We start from the raw sequence: 19,361 nt of genomic DNA, 5'->3' as shown, positions 1-19,361 counted from the left end.
TTTATCTAATTGTTGCAGTTGTGAAAATTTGTTCGATGATAGACTTCTTTGCCCTCAGATTTGGGGGGAAGGGACTTGGGTGGTTATGTGGAACGTTTTTAAAGCAGCGGAACGATTGCTTAGCGTCATATTTGCTGTTACACCGATTCGGATGTGAATAAACCACTCACGCTGCAGGAAGTGCGATAATCTGTATTTGTCCGTGTATGGGTCGTGATCCTGACAGTGAAAGCCACTTGTTACTAGAGAAAGTTAGATTCATCGGAAGATTTTCTCCTACCCTGGAAGACGACGCAGTTTCGTATCAGCATTGATTTCCTCTGTCATCACAAGTACACGAAAATGAGACGAAAATGGACAAACCTTATGTATCACTCTGTAACTTTTAGTTCATTGTTTTCTAGGATGGAGACATTCCAATTCAGTTTGCTACAACTCATTAGTTTGCAACTTGACTTTCACAACCAATTGCGCGTATCTGTAGTCGTACCACTATTTGTGAGGTGATGGGACTTTTGCATTTGTCCATTTCTTAGTATGGTTCATGTACAGCAGTGAAGAAGAGACTTGCACGTGTTCTGCCAACCGAAGGATCAAGACTAACTTCCCATACGCAAACTCAACATAATTGATTCTCCTCGCAACGGAGCCGTCTTCACGCGGATCGGTTCTTTTCCTGGGGTAAAAGGAAAAAACTGTGAAATGAGCTCTATCTTGTGACTCTACGTTAATTTAACATGACCCTTTGTTCCGGAGAGGTCTGACTGTGCTACGTCAAGCGCGGTCTGGTCTCTCAATTCATAGCTCATGCTGGAACTGCCAGCACATCTAATCCTCACCTGCTCAGAGTGCAACAGGGTAATACCTTCAAATTGCATGCATACAGAACAGTTAATAGTCCAAGAGCAGAATTTCCTGCCAGAGGTTTAATTGCATCAATCAACCGCAAAAAAGTCTTCCTATAAAAGAGCGCCGACGGTAGCACAATAAGTACGGAAGTATTCAACCTAATCTTTCGGAAACAACCAAGTTACAAGGATCGGGTGCGTTTCTGAAAGCCAACAAATCAAGCAGCACAGATGGAAACAAAAAGCTATGCCAGCTTTGAAGACACGCCATCAAGCAAGGATCTCATGGAAGCTTAAGACTTGTAAAAAGAAGAAAAAGTAACATATGAAAAATGGGCAGTCAAGGAGACTCGTTCGCAACTTACCATTTTCTGGGTCCGCAGCACAGTTGAGCATCCTAGGAAGGACGACGACTTGGTTGTCCCATCCCGACCCCATGCTTGCGACGCCGGGGGGCCCTGCGGAAACACTGCAGTGCTTCACGGCGACGCTTTACGGTCTGTTACCAATCAAGTCCACAACAAGCATCCAATGGACAGATAATCTTCGACATCTGGACTTGCCGCAACTGTTTTCCACAATCCTGTTCATTATTGTCGAATGAAGGATTCGAGGTACGTTTGATACCCAAGAGCGCCCAGGCCGAGTAATCCGGGTAACCCGCCCTGATTCTGTCCGCAACCCTCGTCGGGTCCGGCAACGCACAGTGATACTCACTTTGAAAAGATTTTCCTTCCTCGATATTTCGATCACTGCCGTCGTCAATTGAACCGAGTTGTTGATTTCCGTGTCTCAACTTCGGAATTCCGACGCTTGGCTAGACCTTCTCGAACGTTATCGTTTGCACCAGCAGTATGCATTGTAATTAGCACAGCGGAAGGTTGGGATGTAGATATTTGAGACTGAGGTGAGGGAGTTTGAGGGGTTTGAAGAGATTGCAGGGATTGAGTATGCTTGTGCAGATTGGTGTTAAGCTGCGAGGATATCATCGAGGAATTGAATCGCAAAAGAGACGATGGGAGGCAGGGATTGGATAGAGTGAGTTGGTGCTTCTTTTTGCCGCACATGTAGTGTGGAGCAGCTGAGAAGAAGCGAAGGAGATCGAGGTGTTAGAAGCGAGCTATCTGCCACAATGCGGGCAGCTCATGCGCCCAAGCTGATCGTGGATGCGCTCTTGCAGCGCTTCCTGCCACTTGCACGCAGGCGTGTCGACACTGCCCAAGCGCAGGTTAGCTTCAGTTCTGGCAAAAGGTTCTTAGAAATTCTTGCACTAAGAATTATTGGAAAATGAGTTTACGGTGGTCGAGATTTAAGCTGGTGGATCCATGCGGATTTGTGCCTGAATTGGTGTTGGATGGTGCTGTCCCTTTTTTTAGTTTTTAGTTTTTATAGTTTTTTTGCCCAGTTTGTGAAGAGGAGGAAGTTTGATGCGATTTAAATTTAAAGCGTCCTAATTATTAATTATTTGGAGGTTTCGATGTTCATTCTCTCCTCAGTCTCCCATGCTGCTGTGCAATTGATGGTCCTCATCAGGTTTTCTTTTGTGATATCGATGCACTCGCATTTGCTTTTGTGGCTTGCTGCACCTCAGTGGTTCTTAATTCGATTGGTCAATATGAAAAACATTATGACAACACTTGAGGGACTGATGCTGGAAAGGGATTGCGTTTCAGGATGGGCAGTATTTGCGAGCATCAGATCCTTCTTACGAACAAGTGCTTGATTCCTTGGCTATGGTGGCCCAGCATACGCCAATACCCCTTCTCGAGGCACTTCTTAAATGGCAGGAAAGGTACTGATCAACTTCTGCTGCGTTCGGTCAGGGGACACTCCTTGCTGATTCCGTGATTGAAATGAGGGTTGTGGAGAAAGTTTCAGCATCTATTGACCATTGTGATGCGAATCGTGTTCTTGTCTTTTTTTTCAGCCAGGATGTCTGTGCTTCACTAGTTGCTACCTTATGATAATTTCATTTGTTCATCAGATTATATTCAAATGCTTACAAAACGTCAAGTTAGCTTTAGCGTCCATTATCTCATCGTGTTCAGTTTTTTAAAAAAAGCTAATACTTGAAGCGTGAGGATGTATGGAACTTTTTGGTGTTGTGGTATGACACTGATTATCTAGGTGTTGTTCACAAACTGCAGTGAAACACCGAAAGTGCCAAATGATGCTTCGACTTTCCAGAGGAAGGTCAATTTTTACTTTCTTTCCTCCATTTTCCTTTGAATTTGTCCTCTCAGAAGTGGAGCAGTCACCACGCAAATTCTGATTGATCAATTCACAGAAACACTAAGACTAAACCAAAGGACACACTCTCAACTCCAAAGGACATCCTCATGCTAATGGCCTTGAATTCCTGGATTTACAGCTGGCTGTGGAGTGTATTTTCTGCTCAGCTTGCATTCGGATCGTGGAGTGCTGCCCAGCAGAAGGTCTCACCGGTAAGCTATTCTCAATCCATGAAGTACATCGTAGGTTTTGAGCAATTGCGTGTTCTATCTCTAAAGCTTATTGAAGTTAGCAACAAATAATGAAGAGTAGTTTGCTTCTATAAGTTTATCATTCTCAGTCAGGGTTTTCCCAACCATTAATCTGCAGAGGTACTCTGGGCGGGGCTTGAGAAATTTGCGTTTGATTGGCTACTCAATGCCGACAGGTACGATTTGATACTCTTGCAGAGTTTTCTACCGTTAGAGTTGTGTCCTTGCATTTGCGTGTTTAGTGTAGCACACTTTTATGATTCCATAGGTTATTTATCTTAATCTAATTGGAATTTATTGTGATAAAAGTGCGACTTGGATTGTTCTTCTTTTGCTTTTTCCAGAGCACTGAATTTCTTAACAAGACGTTCTTGATCACGTGATTCCAGCACTTTCATTTGGATTGCTTTAGTGTTTTATGCGAGAACCCTCAAAAACTGATGTGCTTCTGTACTGAGCAGAGTTGTGAGCCAAGCGGAGTATCCATCTCTGATTGACCTGCGAGGACTACTTTTAGACCTTGTTGCACAGCTGCTGGGTGCTCTCTCTAGATTAAGGTATTCAATTTATTTTCACGAATATTTCTTATCTCTGTGTTTACAGCTTGTGTCATTTTATTTAGGCAGCATAAACATCCATTTGTTAAGCGAGCTGTACTCTGATATTTTACTCTCTCGATTATACTGGTTTGTGTAATATTTGATCCCTCATAATATTGTTATTTCTTGTGTAGAAGGATCCCCAATTGTTATCTGGTTGCTTGTTATTTTTACATTTTACTTTTATGTATGTAGTTTTCTCATGCTCAACATGTACGCAGGTTTAGTTCTATTACTGAGCGATATTTTTTGGAGCTGAATACGCGGCGCTCTTATGACACTGTGCGTAGTGAGACGCTAAGCCTTATACATGGGATGCGCTACCTCAAACTTGAGGTCTGTTCTAACTTTGGTTCCTTGCCTTTTTACGGAGGATGTTACACGAAATTATTGCCTTGAACTTGAAAGTATTGGTAGTTTTGATTGGGAATGTCTTAGTCAGCTTTCTCATTTATTATGGTTTTCACTACTCCCACTGGATGGTTATAGTTTATCACCTAATTCGATGGATGGTGCCAAAATGGATGTGTTATTGCTATGTGACAATTTCCCACGACAGTTGTTTAGGAAGTTTGCACTCTTGTTCAGAAATAGATCACTCCCATCACTTTTTTAGTTGGTACGGCTTAAATGCAGTAACTTGCGTCTGACATCTGGAATTTTTGTCACTGGAGGGCAGATGACAACGAGTTCTGGTCTCAATGCTGCTACTTCTTTCATTATTAAGGCAAATCCGTTCGATGGAACCTCTACAAAGAAAAAGACTGAACTTCATCATGCTCTCTGCAACATGTTATCAAGCATCCTTGTTCCTTTGGCAGAGTGCAGAAAGGGAGCTTGGCCACCAAATGGAGGCGATCAAGCTCTAAGCCTTTGGTACGATGCAGTTTTCAGACTGCGGAGTCAGCTCAATCTATGGATGGATAAGCAAACCAAGCATGTTATTGTGAGTGGACTGTCTTCGCTTTTATATATGCTCTGCATCGTGTCATTCTTTTGACCCTAAGTAACGTGGCTTAATATGGTGGCTGAAAAAAATCAGTTTGTTGTTTCAGTCTAGTAAATACAGACGGCTGGAGTCTCTCTATGGTTTATTATTCAACTTCATTATCATCTGGTTAGTGTCTGGAAATTCATATTAGGTACTGGATGTGAATGGCCAATACAGGTTGGTTACCCATTGCTTACGTTGCTCCTCTCCCTGGGAGATCCTCAAACATTTAAAGATTCATTTGGTAACCATCTCGACAATCTTTACAAGCTTCTCAAGGTATTTCTCATCCCCTTCATAGATCACAAGGGTTGCATCTATTTCTGTATGAAATGTCATACAGAATTGCCTTAAGTTTAAGGAAAGCAGTTTTGAATAATTGAATCCAATACCTGAAAGCTTTCATCTACTTATCTTCTAGGTTTTACACTTCAAGCCATTTTCTTGATTGTGTATTTGGGTTGTTTGTCTAAGCAAGCTCTTCAGCATTTGCAACTCGTTTTGGCACCAATATTTTCATCCTACATTCGTTTAGTATATTTTTCATATTATCCGGAACTATACTTGTGAGTGCTGGCAGGACAAAGTGCTACGGTCCATGGCGTTGGATTGTCTCCACAGAGTGCTTCGGTTTTACCTCAATGTACACGCAGGCAGCCAACCGGAAATTCAAGTATGGATCTATCTGAATAGCATATCCACAACACTTTTGTCCAGCTTGAAAAAAGGTTCTCTCACTCAGGACGTACAGCATGATAAACTCGTGGATTTCTGTGTAACTATTGCTGACTCCTACCTTGATTTCTCAATGAATCATATGATATTAGAGCTTTTACGTACTGAGCTGAGTGAAGCCAAAGTTATTGGTCTGCGTGCTTTATTAGCCGTAGTCTCCAGCCCATCACATCATCGTTATGGGTCAGATACTTTTGGGATCGAAGATTTACATTCTTCTGCTACTTCATCTCTTCGGGGTACGTCTACTTCGTGGTCCTATGCCTCAAGCTCGGCTAGTGGTGAAACAGCCTCAGAAGGACACGATATTGGCCCTTACATACCCAAGGTTCGATTTGCTCTGGGCGCTATCATCAAGTCTTGCCATGCAATATTCGGAAATTTGGTAATGACGTCTACCAAAATTACGACAGGTTGGATTTCTGCCTGATTGCGTATTACATCGTCGCTGTATTTCTCATAGTCAAGTCAGCTCGCCCGATAGTTGAGGAATTCTGGGAGGAAATATTTCTTTTTTCAAAAGGTCCTACGCTTTGATACAAATCCTTTATTACCTAACTCATCTCATAATTAACATTTCTTACTAGATAAAATTCTTGGTTTGGAAATCGAGTTTTGTGGCAGTAATTGTAAGTAAATATGTGGCGTAGTCTTATTACTAACAAGTGTAGGGTGTCCAGCTAATTAATGTTATTGTTCTTATCTTCAATTAGGCACTTCATGTCCTCTTTTATTACACATACATAGAGACTCTGTATTCAAGTCTAAATACCAAATAAGATGTTTGTATGACACAGAGCCGACGACGAAAGAGAAATCACAAGGATGGCTTGTATTCCGTTGGGCTCTGAAATGCGTTCCGCATCTTATTCCAGAGCAATGGCAAGCTGAGAAGTTGACAGAGATTATTCCAATGTATGCTATCAGTGTAGACACAGGTGTTAGAGAAGAAGCAATTCAGGTACTTTTTAGGACTGTGCGGGATCTGCCTCAAAGTAGGTTTGCCGTTATGCGGGGGATGGCAAATTTCATAATGCAAATCCCGGATGATTACAATTTATTGATCCATTCGTCACTTGGCCGCTTAGTACAGTTGTTACATGCTTGGCGTTCTTGTCTTGCTGAAGAGGCTTCCTCTGGATTCGTTCCAAGGAAAACAGGAAAAGCAGGTCATTTGTCAACTTTGACAACAATGTCAGGATTTGCAGAGGGTGAAGGGAGCAACTTTGATCCTTCTGGCATGGACGCAGTTGGCCTTATATTTCTTTGTTCCATAGACGTACATATACGACGTACTGCATTGGAGCTTTTGCGTTGCGTGCGTGATCTACAGAACGACATAATTCGCTACACTCATAAAGACACAGCTGGAAAACCTCCTTCATTTGTAATTGATGTCTTCGAGGAAACTGGGGTAAGCTCAGGGCTTGCATTTGTTGAGGTTGAGGATACCAGAATTTTATGCTCTTGTGTTGATGGTATAGACTGCCAACAGGAAAAGGAAAATCAGTAGGGGCCAGCCACTAGTTATTTAAGCTTCGTTTTTCCGAACTTGGATCTTTTTTGTTACTGAAGTTGGGCTAATTAGTTAGGTCCGAGAAGTTCCAACGCATAGGTCTTACATTATCATTTGAAATGTCCTTTAATCATAATTTTTCCATGATCTTGCAAGCAACAATTCATAGATGCGGCTGAATGTATTTAGAGGGGCTCTGTACTGTGCATACTTGACTTAGAGAACAAGGCGGTGAAGATGCTGATTAGTGATGAGATTTTTCAGGAAGACATTGTTCAGCGATGCTACTGGGATACACTGCGATGGTACGACCTTCGGCGTGAGTGGGATGTGCCCCCTGTGGATATCAATCTCCAATCTGTATTAGAAAGTTCCGAAAAGGGGCGGTGGGCACGGTGCTTGAGTGAACTAGTTACGTATATTGCAGAATTGTGTCCTAATGCGATACAAGGAGCCAGGTGCTTTTTAAGCGATCTCACTTTTCTGGCCTTCGTGCTGTGTACTGAATGCGTGTCTGTATACCATCTGCTGGTTGCACAACGCGTGTAGAATATAAAGTGCTCTTGACTTTGAGATATCGGTTATAAGGAGTTCCATTTATCACAAGCAGACTTTCTAAGATTATAATTATGATGATTTGCAAGATGTAGTTTTCTTCAGATGCAGTGCTCACAGATTAAATGACGCTGTATCGATGGATGACAGATTGGAAATCATCTCAAGACTGGCTAATATTACACCCATGGATTTGAGTAGTAAATCTGCGCAATCACATGAAAGTGATAGCAAGCTTGACCAGTGGCACTTGTACTCCATGTTTGCCTGCGGCTGTCCGCCGGAGGACAGCAGCGATGGTGGAATTCGTTCTGTGAGAGACCTTTGTAGGCTTGTATTTCCTTATCTCAAATCTGGAAACGAAGGGCAAGTTGTGAGTCCCTGTCTCCTGATATATGATTCAAAACCATAGGGCCTTTTTAAAAAAGATTAATTGACATTCTTCTGAAACAGTAGTGCTGACGTTTCTATCTTCTGTTTTTTTACATTTCTTGTGGTTTTATCCTGCACTCTACGCTTTATGTTACTGAAGTATATTTTTCACGGGAGCAGCTTGCAGCTACACTTGCCTTAGGGCACTCGACTTTGGAGCTCTCCGAGCTGATGTTCTCTGACCTTACCACATTCGTTGAGGAAGCCACCTCTGAGATGGAAAGTCGACCAAAGTGGAAGGTCAGTAAAATCCGATGGGATTTTGAATTACGTTTCCCTTTCGTAGTTGAGTGTATCATTCCTGGCGTCTGCCTCTTTTGAAGTGTGGCAGATTGTATGAATAGCACCTTTTATTTAACATGAGATAGAAATGACATATCCCCGCTACATAGCTCCCTGTTCAAGATCGAGATTTGTTACAATACACTTACTTTTCAAAGGATCTCGATACATCGGAGTTGATGCAGGTATAGCGGATTTTGTAGTGTTTATGTTTTCCTATTAGCAACCAACTACATTGTAATTGCTCATTAAAATGTGTCTAATTATCTTTAGTCGTTCATAGAAACGACGTCAAGTAGACTGTCTAGCCCTTTTTCATCATTCAATCAGGTCTCAACTCATATGGATATGTGACCAAACATTTTCATCTTCCAGAAATTTTCTCATTCTGGGGTCACGGTTTGCTTGATTATATGACTTATTTGTAAAGCGACGATCCTTGAGTCATGGTTCTTTGAATTGAGCCACGCAGTATTTGTGTTTGCAGAGTCAGAAATGGAGGCAAGTGGATGTTAGGGTCCATGTGGCGGATGTTTATCGTCTGGTGGCAGAGAATGTGTGGCCTGGTATACTGACCCGCAGGCCTGCGCTACGCAACCACTTTCTGAAGTTCATTGAAGAAACAGTTCGTCAGGTGCAAGTTGGGCCGTTTGAAAACTTCCAAGAGATTCAGTCTTTGCGTTATGCGTTAGCTTGCGTGTTGAGATCCCTTGCAGTTGATATGGTGAAGGCACAATCGGAGAGGTAGTAGTCCCAACACTGCTGACAAGCTCATTCTTCATTGCTTATATTTTTAACTGGGCTTGTGTCCTGTTCCAAATTTTAATTTTCAGGCTTTTGTGCAAGTACTTTACATTTTTCATTTACACTAGTTATGTATCTGAACGTAGATGAATATGCTTCCGCGTTTAGTTTGCGAAATAGAATTTGCTGATTTACCTCAAATATTCTAGATTGTTGCTACTCTGCTGGTTTCGACAGGTATGACAAGTGTGCTTACGAATTGATTTTTTCTTTTTTCCTCTGTTTATTTTCTTCGAACATCAAGTTTCTCCGAATCAAAATATTTGATTGATAAATATCCGCAGGTTTGATCTTCGCGACCGCAAAAAATTGTTCGATCTTCTTGCTACATGGTGTGAAGACGTAACGAGTGGATGGGGTCAAGATGGTGGAAGTGAGTATAGACGTGAAGTTGGTCGCTACAAAGCTGCTCAGAGTCTCAGAGTCAAAGATTCCATGGACAAACATACAATTGAGAAGGAAATCAATGATCGTGTTGATGCAATTCAGTGGGTGGCAATGAATGCCATGGCAGCACTTCTGTATGGTCCGTGCTTCGATGATAATGTCCGCAAAATGAGTGGGCGTATAGTGGCTTGGATAAACAGCCTTTTTCTGGAACCAGCGGGAAGGGTGCCAGGCGGCTATTCACCAGCGGAAGCGCGAAACATATCGTCACATTCTAGGTTTGGGATAACTGGATTTCTAGAAGGAATGAGGGGTGGAACTGCTCGAGACAAGCAACGGGGAAGCCCAGCTCGAGTTCTCTTGGCGAAGAGTGCCCTAATGAATCTGCTTCAAAGTAACCTGGATCTCTTCCCTGCATTTATTGATCAGGTATGGCGGTTGATTTTTAAATAAAAACGTATTACAAATACTTAAATAACTCTTAATGCCGTCAATAGTCTGATGGGTGGCATGTAAGTGTCGCAGTTCTAGTCTTCTTGAAGTACTAGTTGACGCCCTATGTTTTCATTTATTTATTTATTTACTTTTCTCGTTGTTGCAGTGTTACTCATCAGATCCTTCCATAGCAGACGGGTATTTTACTGTCCTGGCTGAAGTGTACATGCGTCAAGAAGTACCCAAATGTGATATACCACGTCTACTTAGCTTGATCCTGTACAAGGTTGTTGACCAGTCAAGACAGATCCGGGATGATGCATTGCAAATGCTGGAGACCTTGTCAATTCGTGCATGGGCTGAAGAGGGTGAGGATGCAGGGCGATACAGAGCTGCTGTGGTGGGTAGTCTACCTGATTCATATCAACAGTTTCAGTATCAGTTGTCAGCCAAACTAGCTAAGGAGCATCCTGAGCTAAGTGAAGCACTGTGCGAAGAGATAATGCAGAGGCAGCTCGATGCTGTCGACATCATTGCACAGCATCAGGTTCTCACGTGCATGGCTCCTTGGATCGACAACCTCGACTTCGTTCAACTTTTGGAGTCGGGTTGGAGTGATCGCCTGCTTAAAAGCCTGTATTATGTGACTTGGCGGCATGGAGATCAATTCCCCGATGAGATAGAGAAGTTGTGGATTACAGTGGCTGGAAAATGGAAAAATATCGTTCCTGTACTCAATTTCCTTATTACGAAGGGTATTGAGGATTGTGATTCAAATGCGTCGGGTGAAATCAGTGGTGCATTCGCCACATACTTTTCAGTAGCAAAACGTATAAGTCTCTATTTGGCCCGAATTTCTCCTCAGCAAACCATTGACCAGTTGGTGTGCGAACTGGCACAATGTAGACTTGAGGACCCACCTGAAGCGGTCAAAAGAGCCGATCCTTACTTTGATAATGAAGTTGGCATATTAGAATTTTCGCAAGGTCCGCCTCTTTCACAAATGGATTCCTCAGCTTTGAGAAGCTCCACTGATGGCACCATAAGAAATGTTAGTGGCAATTTGAGCTGGCGAACGGCCACAGGACGCAGCATGTCTGGGCCTTTGAACCAGATGCCAGAACAACTGATCAACGTGCATACAGGACGCTCTGGCCAATTGTTTGCAAGTTCTGGACCATTGATGAGCTTTTCAAGCCCTCTAATGGGAGTTCGAACTTCCACAGGAAGCATGAAGAGTCGTCATTTGTCTCGCGACAGTGGTGATTATTTTCTTGACACTCCTTCTGCTGACGATATCCGGTCCAGTTCTCAGGCAGCAGCTGGTGGAGATCCGCAAGCACATCAACACTGGCTTTCTCGTGCTGATATTGCGCTTATACTTCTTGCTGAAATTGCGTACGAGAATGACGAAGATTTTCGCGGACATCTTCCGCTTCTCTTTCACGTTACCTTCGTGTCCATGGATAGTTCAGAGGATATTGTGCTTGAGCACTGTCAACAGCTCTTAGTGAATCTCCTCTATTCACTTGCCGGCCGGCACCTGGAATTATATGATTCTGGAGATCATGGCGACAGTGAGTACAAACAACAAGTAGTTAGCCTCATCAAGTATGTCCAATCCAAGAAGAGTAGCATGATGTGGGAGAATGAAGACATGAGTCTGACTCGGACAGAGCTTCCCAGTGCTGCTCTTTTGTCAGCTTTGGTGTTGAGTGTGGTTGATGCGATCTTTTTTCAGGTTCATAGTTCTCCTTGCTTCTTCATTTTACGATTGAAACCAATTTTTGTGTTACTTTCTTAGAGCAAAGGTCTCTTAATGCGTTTTATTCTCTTTACACATCAGTTCAGAATTGAATGTGTTAAATTTTGGTTAACCAGATGACATTAGCATTGTCTGATTCTTTCTACACCTTACGTGTACAGGGCGACTTACGTGAAAATTGGGGAGAGGAGGCCCTTAAGTGGGCAATGGAGTGCACATCGAGGCATCTTGCAAGTCGATCACATCAAATCTACAGAGCCCTTCGGCCAAGTGTGACGAGTGATACATGTGTGTCTCTATTGCGTTGCCTTCATCGCTGCTTCTGTAATCCATCACAACAAGTGCTGGGGTTTGTCATGGAAATTCTGCTAACCCTCCAGGTATAACGGGTTTTCTTTTTGGCAGTAATGTGGATTTGTCAGCTCAATGAATTCTGAAGCCACTGGCTAAAGTATTATAAATTGCATCCAGCTTGATCTGATTTGGTAACATTTGTATTGCAGGTGATGGTTGAGGTTATGGAGCCAGAGAAAGTAATATTATACCCTCAGGTGTTTTGGGGCTGTGTTGCTATGCTACATACAGACTTTGTTTATGTCTATACCCAAGTCTTGGAGCTTTTTGCAAGAGTCTTGGATCGGCTTTCTTTTAATGATCAGACAGCTGAAAATGTACTCATCTCTAATATGCCTCGTACTGAAGTAGAACGGGACGATCGAGATTTAGGTCGTCTCGACTCGAAAGGTTTTTACCTTGGTAGTGATAGATCGTTTGAATCTCCATCAAGACAAAACTTTCCTCCTGCAAATAGGGAAGAAGCAGATGCCGACAAGACCCCTCCATTTGAGGGAGTACAACCCTTGATTTTGAAGGGTCTCATGTCAACAGTGAGTCACGCATCTGCTATAGAGGTGCTGTCTAGAATAACTCTGCATTCATGTGACCAAATTTTTGGCAACTCGGAGACACGATTGTTGATGCATGTCGTGGGGTTGTTGCCATGGCTCTGTTTGCAACTGTACAAAGAGGAGAGCGTAGAAGTTTCTGATACGTCACCTCTACAGCAGCAGCTACAGAAGGCGAGGTCAGTAGCAGCAAATATTGCACAGTGGTGTGCCGCGAAGCAGTTAGAGGATCTGGGCGCGGTTTTTTTGGCTTACTCGGAAGGACAAGCAATAACTACAGAGAATTTGTTAGAGCAGGTCGCTCCGCTGCTCTGCTCTGAGTGGTTCCCTGCACACTCAAGTTTAGCATTCAGTCATCTGCTCCTCCTGCTAGAAAAAGGGCCAGTGGAGTATCAGCGAATCATTCTTCTCATGCTGAGGTCATTGGTGCGGTATACACCGATAGAGAGTGCCAGAATTCCCCAGGTGTGTTTAGAATCCTCAGATAAGTCAATTCTGAATTGCATGCCCTATTAAATTTGGGGAAGTTTTTATGACCTTATTTTCTCAGCTCTAGTTTATCGTCTCTTTGTAAATTGCTCTCCCAGTACTTCGCAGCTAGTCGGAATACTTAACAGCAACTTGGAATTGCTGATACTGAGCCATTCCATTTGTCAATCATTTTGCTTCAGGTATATGCTGCTGTATCACAGCTGGTGGAAAGTCCACTTTGCATGGAGGCTGTGAGTGTGCTGGAGGCCGTATTGCAGAGCAGCACTGTGTACGGGAGTGTACATTCAGAGACGCCTCCCACAGCTAATCTTCAGGAAAACGGGACAACTAACAATGCTCCACGCTATTATGCACGTCGTCCTGATGATTCTTCACCAAGCCCTCAAAGAAATATGGCGTCTCAAAACTCGCTCAAGTTGCGTGCACCAGTTCAACACGTATGGACCGGTTCTGCGGGGCCAGTGCCAAGTGGCGGCGTCAGTCCTGTAGCCGCCGACATACTTCCATCCAGGTTCGAGGACACAACCCGTTTCTATGCACTAAGTTCTTGTTGGTTTCTGTTAGAAGGTTCTTTGGCGAGGTGTCACCAAAGAGTTTCAGCCTAATCAAAAGTAACTTCCAGAATATCTATAAGTTTGTTCCCTGCTTGAGAGACTTCTTAATCACAAATACATGTGTACAAAATCATTCGGAATTACACTTGTTTACTGAAACTCCATTTATTTGTGTGCAGGGAGAAAGCATTACGAAATACTCAGTTAGCTCTTGGTCGTGTTTTGGATACATATGGCTCGGGAAGGAAACGTGACTACAAGAGACTTGTGCCTTTCGTTCCCAGCAATCTAGGGATGACCTTTCGACCCGGTAAATCTGATCTTTGAAGATTATATTAAACATGATGGTTCATGCCCATTTAATTACTCCCAGTGTACCCATTAGTGTAAGAAGCTGAAGCTCAGTGAAAAAGAAGGCATTTTACGAGCACATTGTTGTGCTTCTCATCCAACATCCTGCCCAGACATACTTCCACACTGGCCAGGAAGGGGCTACTTACATTGCTGAAGGAACCAAATGCTGCTTACAATGAGAGGTGGATTTCAGAACACCACACTGGCTATGCAGTATATCTAGTGTGCACTTGTGCCCCTTGAGGGCAGTGTTTTTTGCACCACTACAAGAGCTCTGATGATACCAGCAGGGGAGGGATCTGGAGTACTTTGTCATGATGATGATTCAACTTATCATTGCGTGTTAGCCCTTGAGCATGTGGAAGTTACTGTCGATAATCCTGCAATTCTTCAGGTACCTCCTCTTAGATAATATCCTGGATTGTGAAGGCTCGGGGAAGCTTTCTTCACTTAGCTTCTCATCCCACGTTTGCCAGTTCACTGTCAAATATTTAGGCTACATGATTTATATTTGTCTAGAAACTACTCATTCACGTTAGAAGTATTATTCATGTAATTGTCCAAGAGAAGAACCCAAGCAGCACTGTGCTTTGCGTTGTACAAGGCCTCACAATACCCCTTCGAGACAATGAAGTTCAGGTAATAAGTAACAATAGAACAAATTGTAGATTTTAGAAATATTTCAGTTGGCGCTGCTACAGCAGCTACTCGTGCCGTGTTTCCAATGATGTGGAAATTGGCATCCACATGTAAAAGGTCCATAGGAAATTTCAATATATCTTGCAAAAACTGCGAGTCCATTGTCTTGACTTCACCCTCTCTCTGGAATTATTATGTCGGCTCACCTATTCCCAAATTCCATGCATCTCAACTAATTTGGAGCAGAATCTTCACGTCAGAGTTCATGGTCATAGGTCATAGGCCATAGACCATAGTTCAGATTGAAAGGAGCATTAATACCGAAATATAATTGGTTTTGGATTGTTATCCATCTACCCCACACTTGATGCCCTTTTACGTCTCCTTGCGTAGGCACCGAACATCCCTCATAGATTTTCGCGCGTGAGCATGAATCTGGCGCGTTTATGTCGAGCAGGATTTAACGTCGGAATACCTTAAACCGTGTCAGGCCCTTGAACCAACTCGTAGACTTCGTCAAAAACTGCGCTTGTTAAACAGGCTCGAAGGCGGATTGAGCACTTGACATGCGCACGGGTGAGAATAGTCCAATCCTTTTTTCTTTCTTTCTATTTTATTTTCAATTTACTCCTCACTAACGAGATGCATGTATGCTTCTCGTAATCGATTCCCCATGGTGAGGGGAGCCGCAATCCCTCTTCTATCAGCGATGCCGTCCATGCGCAGCCTAAGCTATTTGGCTGCCATCGCTGCTTCTTCTTCGTTGTCGTCGTCGTCGTCGTCGTCGCAGCAAATTGGACGGGCCAGCTCCAGAGTCTCGCACGTTTACCGAGCGTCGCAGCTGCAGCAGACAATCGCGACGACGGCGACGCGAATTGGGGTGGGGCTCCACTCTGGGCAGGGAGCTACGGTGAAGCTCGTGCCAGCCAGAGCTAACGAGGGGCGCTATTTTGTGAAGCTGCACCGCAAGGAGCCAGCGGTGATTGTGCCCGCAATCGTGAACAACACCATCGACACGAGGCTGAGCACATGCTTGGGGCGGAACGGCTCTACGGTGCGCACGGTGGAGCATCTCATGTCCGCATTGGAGGGTTTAGGGGTAGACAACTGCCGGATTGAAATTGAGGGCGGGAATGAAGTGCCGTTGCTGGACGGCTCGGCGCGGGAGTGGGTCGAGGCGATTGAGGAATCTGGCTTGTCCATTGCAAAAGACTACGCGGGTTTTGGCAGTGCTCGGAATGCATATGTACTCGACTCGCCCATCACTGTGCACCAGGGGGATTCGTTTGTAGCGGCGTTTCCGTCGCCCTTCACGCGTCTCACTTACGGTATCGATTTCCCCCACGTCCCAGCGATAGGATTGCGGTGGTTCTGTTGGACTCCATCTGGCCCCAGCTCTTACAAGCACGAGGTGGCACCGGCGCGCACCTTCGGCATTGCGGAACAACTAGAGCAGCTGCGTGCAGCGGGGCTCATCAAGGGCGGCTCCTTAGACAACGCCCTAGTGTGCAGCACGGAGGAAGGCTGGCTAAACCCTCCTCTCCGCTTCGACGACGAGCCATGTCGCCATAAGCTCCTCGACCTCATTGGCGATTTAGCATTGTGCGCCGCACCGGGTCACCCTGGCCTCCCCATCGCTCACATCGTCGCCTTCAAGGCCAGTCATGCTCTTCATGTCAAATTCGGCGCCGCTCTTCTTCAACACCAGATGAAACTTCACAACCTTGTCCAAGTCTGAGCATCACTTCATCACACAACCCGTGAGCTTGCATCGGAATCGACCCCAATTTCGAGGTTTCGTGGACGGTAAGCTTCATAAATTTCACCAGATAACACTGATCCGGCAACGATGTGTAGCTGGAATGATTCGGTGAGCTCCACCGTTTCTTAAACCCTTGCTCGAGGCAATCCGGTGTGCACAGTGTCTCTCCGCCTGCCTCCCTTAACCAGGCGCAAGACAAGCTTAGGGCTGAATTCCTGTGATATTTTATTTTTTAAAAATTTTGTGCCATAAATGTTGCAGTTTTAGAGATGGGTCCCTCGTAATTTGGTGTGTTCGGCGCTAGTTCGAAGTGGCGTTCACAGTTATGCAATCTTTTTTTCATACCATGGTAGGGGATTGTGCGGCATGGAGCTCCAAAGATGCTCATTCAGGTTGAGGATGAGTGTTTTTTCTTTGGTTGTGTGGGTCGTTGCCTGTTCTGAGTGACCGAGGATTGAAGAATTGTTCGTTCACTTTTCTCAAGTAAGAGTTTGTTTTTTATTTTAATTCAATTCCTCTGTTTGTTAGTTTCTCTTTTTCTACCAATTAGTTAGCAATTTGAATGCACATCATTATCCATGATGACGCATTCGTCTGTTTCAACGCCCAAAAGCAAAAAGTGTATTTTTAGCTTATGCATGAATGCAATCTGTAGAAAGTGTATACAATAATAATAATAATAAGAATAATAATAATATTAATGACACTTATAACTAGATAGATTGTGTGTACATATGTACATACGGAAATGTGTTATTTCCTTCATTTATGTTTACTTTCAATTTCAAATGTAGTGTAAAATTAATAAACACATATCTTACTGCTTTTAAAATGAGTTCTGAAACACAAACGTTTTCCATTGATCGACAAACAATTGAATTTCAAAAACATGTAAATTATTAACAAAGATGGTTATTTCAAAGGAATTTAAAAGATAATCACAACACAAAATTTCTGGAATAAAAAGAGGTTGGAAATCGAAACTATGAAAATCACAAAGAAATAAAAATTTGTTCCCTATGTCAATCTGTCTATTTTTGAATGACATACTTATTAATCCTCTAAACAGTGATTAACTTCTTTTTATATTTATTTATTAATAAGATTAGATATGTTCATATGTAATATAATTGATAATAATTTTTAATACTAAAGATACAATAAGAATACAATTGATATTTAACTAATCAAAGATAAATCATTAAAATAATTTAAAAATTGAAGAAATAATAATTGGACAGACATCAATGTGTTTGGATAGCCAAGTCATTTTAGAAATATACATGTATTGTATCTCCTTGGTTTTGTCTACAATTGAGCAAATTGTTTATAATTAATTGAATATCATTTATACCTTTTTCCAAGTTGCTTAAATTCTTCTCTTCTTGTCAAAATAATCCACCATTTCTCTTATAGAATTCCATCAATTTGGTGTTCTTTTTACATGTTTGCTAAAGATATTATATTTTTTGTAATATTCAAATAAAGGATTTGAAAAAATAAGAAAAACACACCTGTTTAAAAAATCCTTTAAAAAACAACATGAATAATAATAAAAAATACATACTAAACAACAATTGAGTGATTCTAAATATATGTGAAGATGATGGCATTCATTCTGCATGTAAAGGTTGCAAAGTACCATGACCATTATTATTCCTAATATTTGACATTGTAAAATTATTTTGGATGTTCTTGTGAAACAATTTGCAACAAAAGCTTCAATTTTTTCACCCACACATTAAAATTAATTTAGTACTATAATAATAAAAATACAAAACAAATAATAACTAATTTTTTTATGCCTCGGTTAGACAAATTGATTAATTGTTGCTTGCAGTAGTATTATCCAACAAAAGAAAAGAGAGATTATTAATACAAATAATTGCCACATTAGTTTTCTAAACTAATATCAATCTTTTTGAATAAATATCAACTTTCAATCACTGTGCATTAATTACACGCTCTATAGTTTGAACATAGTTAACACACACTGTGTATACAAATAGCTTATACTCTCCAATACATTGCATAGATAAGTGGATTTTCAATATTATGATAGACTTTGCATTTTTTCGGTCTGGTTTGCACAAGCAGTTATTAAAACCATTTTAGCATATTTGTTAGTCTTCTAAAGAGTTTGACATTATTTTGATTATAGTATGTACAATGCAACACAAAATCAACAGAAACAAAAGCACCTCTATTATACGTTTAATTTAAGACTATTATTTTCTAACATAGAAGTTGTAAAGCATATTTGATGTATATTTGCATATTTTGAAACACATTGATGTATTGAATGAGACAATATAAAATAAAATGCTTGATAATCATTATTTGTTGTTCATGACTTCAGGCAACATAAATACAATTTGATCCACCAATATGACTTAAACAATGCACAATTTGGTATGTTGTTAATAACACCAAGAGCTGGAACAATATTATTGTCATTTCAAATAACTTTTTGATTAGATTATAACAAAGTGGTCATATCCACAACCAAAGTCTTAGAAATAACACATGTATTATATCCACCTCCAACAATAAAAACAATTATCAAAACTGAGTCCTACTCTATGACCTTACAATAAAATTAGGTCTGATTATAGTCTTGTCTACAATGTGTCTTAGATGCAATGTTGTATTGCAGTATGGCTATTGGATGAAAGAAAAACAGAAGGATTATATCATAAAAATTCTTATTTTTAAATATAGTAGAAAAATATTTTAAAATTAAAGATAAAAATTAGAGAGGTAGTAAAAAACAATTTAGTGATAAATTTGCCTTTTTGGTAAATAAATAAATGAAGAAGAAGG

General features: G+C 41.8%; 2 protein-coding genes and 1 long non-coding RNA gene across 3 annotated transcripts; 2 read left to right on the top strand and 1 right to left on the bottom strand.

Moving 5' to 3' along the window:
• Positions 1 to 425: 425 nt before the first annotated feature.
• On the bottom strand, positions 426 to 1,345 carry LOC149989456 (uncharacterized). Its single transcript, XR_016501958.1, has 2 exons — positions 1,214 to 1,345; positions 426 to 839 (listed from the first exon to the last, which is right to left on the bottom strand). It is a non-coding gene; the product is annotated as an uncharacterized LOC149989456 (long non-coding RNA).
• Positions 1,346 to 1,600: 255 nt separating this feature from the next.
• Positions 1,601 to 14,946, top strand: LOC112280497 (uncharacterized). Its single transcript, XM_024516051.3, has 21 exons — positions 1,601 to 2,076; positions 2,522 to 2,640; positions 2,996 to 3,041; positions 3,220 to 3,292; positions 3,450 to 3,507; positions 3,793 to 3,888; positions 4,152 to 4,266; positions 4,610 to 4,876; positions 5,099 to 5,200; positions 5,502 to 6,069; positions 6,454 to 7,070; positions 7,437 to 7,630; positions 7,878 to 8,100; positions 8,280 to 8,399; positions 8,929 to 9,185; positions 9,530 to 10,061; positions 10,234 to 11,808; positions 11,994 to 12,212; positions 12,336 to 13,202; positions 13,409 to 13,740; positions 13,963 to 14,946. Exons 1-21 carry the CDS (start codon positions 1,981 to 1,983, stop codon positions 14,108 to 14,110), a joined length of 6,624 nt encoding a protein of 2,207 aa, XP_024371819.1. The 5' UTR covers positions 1,601 to 1,980; the 3' UTR covers positions 14,111 to 14,946.
• A 182-nt stretch (positions 14,947 to 15,128) lies between these two features.
• LOC112280499 (uncharacterized) lies at positions 15,129 to 17,068 on the top strand. Its single transcript, XM_024516053.3, has one exon. The coding sequence runs from the start codon at positions 15,423 to 15,425 to the stop codon at positions 16,512 to 16,514; it is 1,092 nt and encodes a 363-aa protein (XP_024371821.1). The 5' UTR covers positions 15,129 to 15,422; the 3' UTR covers positions 16,515 to 17,068.
• The last annotated feature ends 2,293 nt before the right edge of the window (positions 17,069 to 19,361 follow it).

The sequence above is a fragment of the Physcomitrium patens genome, chromosome 3 (genome assembly GCF_059467195.1).
Source record: "Physcomitrium patens ecotype Gransden chromosome 3, ASM5946719v1, whole genome shotgun sequence".
In the NCBI taxonomy this organism is placed as follows: Eukaryota; Viridiplantae; Streptophyta; class Bryopsida; order Funariales; family Funariaceae; genus Physcomitrium; species Physcomitrium patens.
This window is presented reverse-complemented; position numbering and strand designations above follow the sequence as displayed.

Coding starts and splice junctions, on each gene's coding strand:
- LOC112280499 (XM_024516053.3), top strand. CDS start 15,423: ATGTATGCTTCTCGTAATCGATTCCCCATGGTGAGGGGAGCCGCAATC.
- LOC112280497 (XM_024516051.3), top strand. CDS start 1,981: ATGCGGGCAGCTCATGCGCCCAAGCTGATCGTGGATGCGCTCTTGCAG. Junction 11,809..11,993: donor TTGATGCGATCTTTTTTCAG/GTTCATAGTTCT, acceptor TTACGTGTACAG/GGCGACTTACGTGAAAATTG. Junction 12,213..12,335: donor AAATTCTGCTAACCCTCCAG/GTATAACGGGTT, acceptor TTTGTATTGCAG/GTGATGGTTGAGGTTATGGA.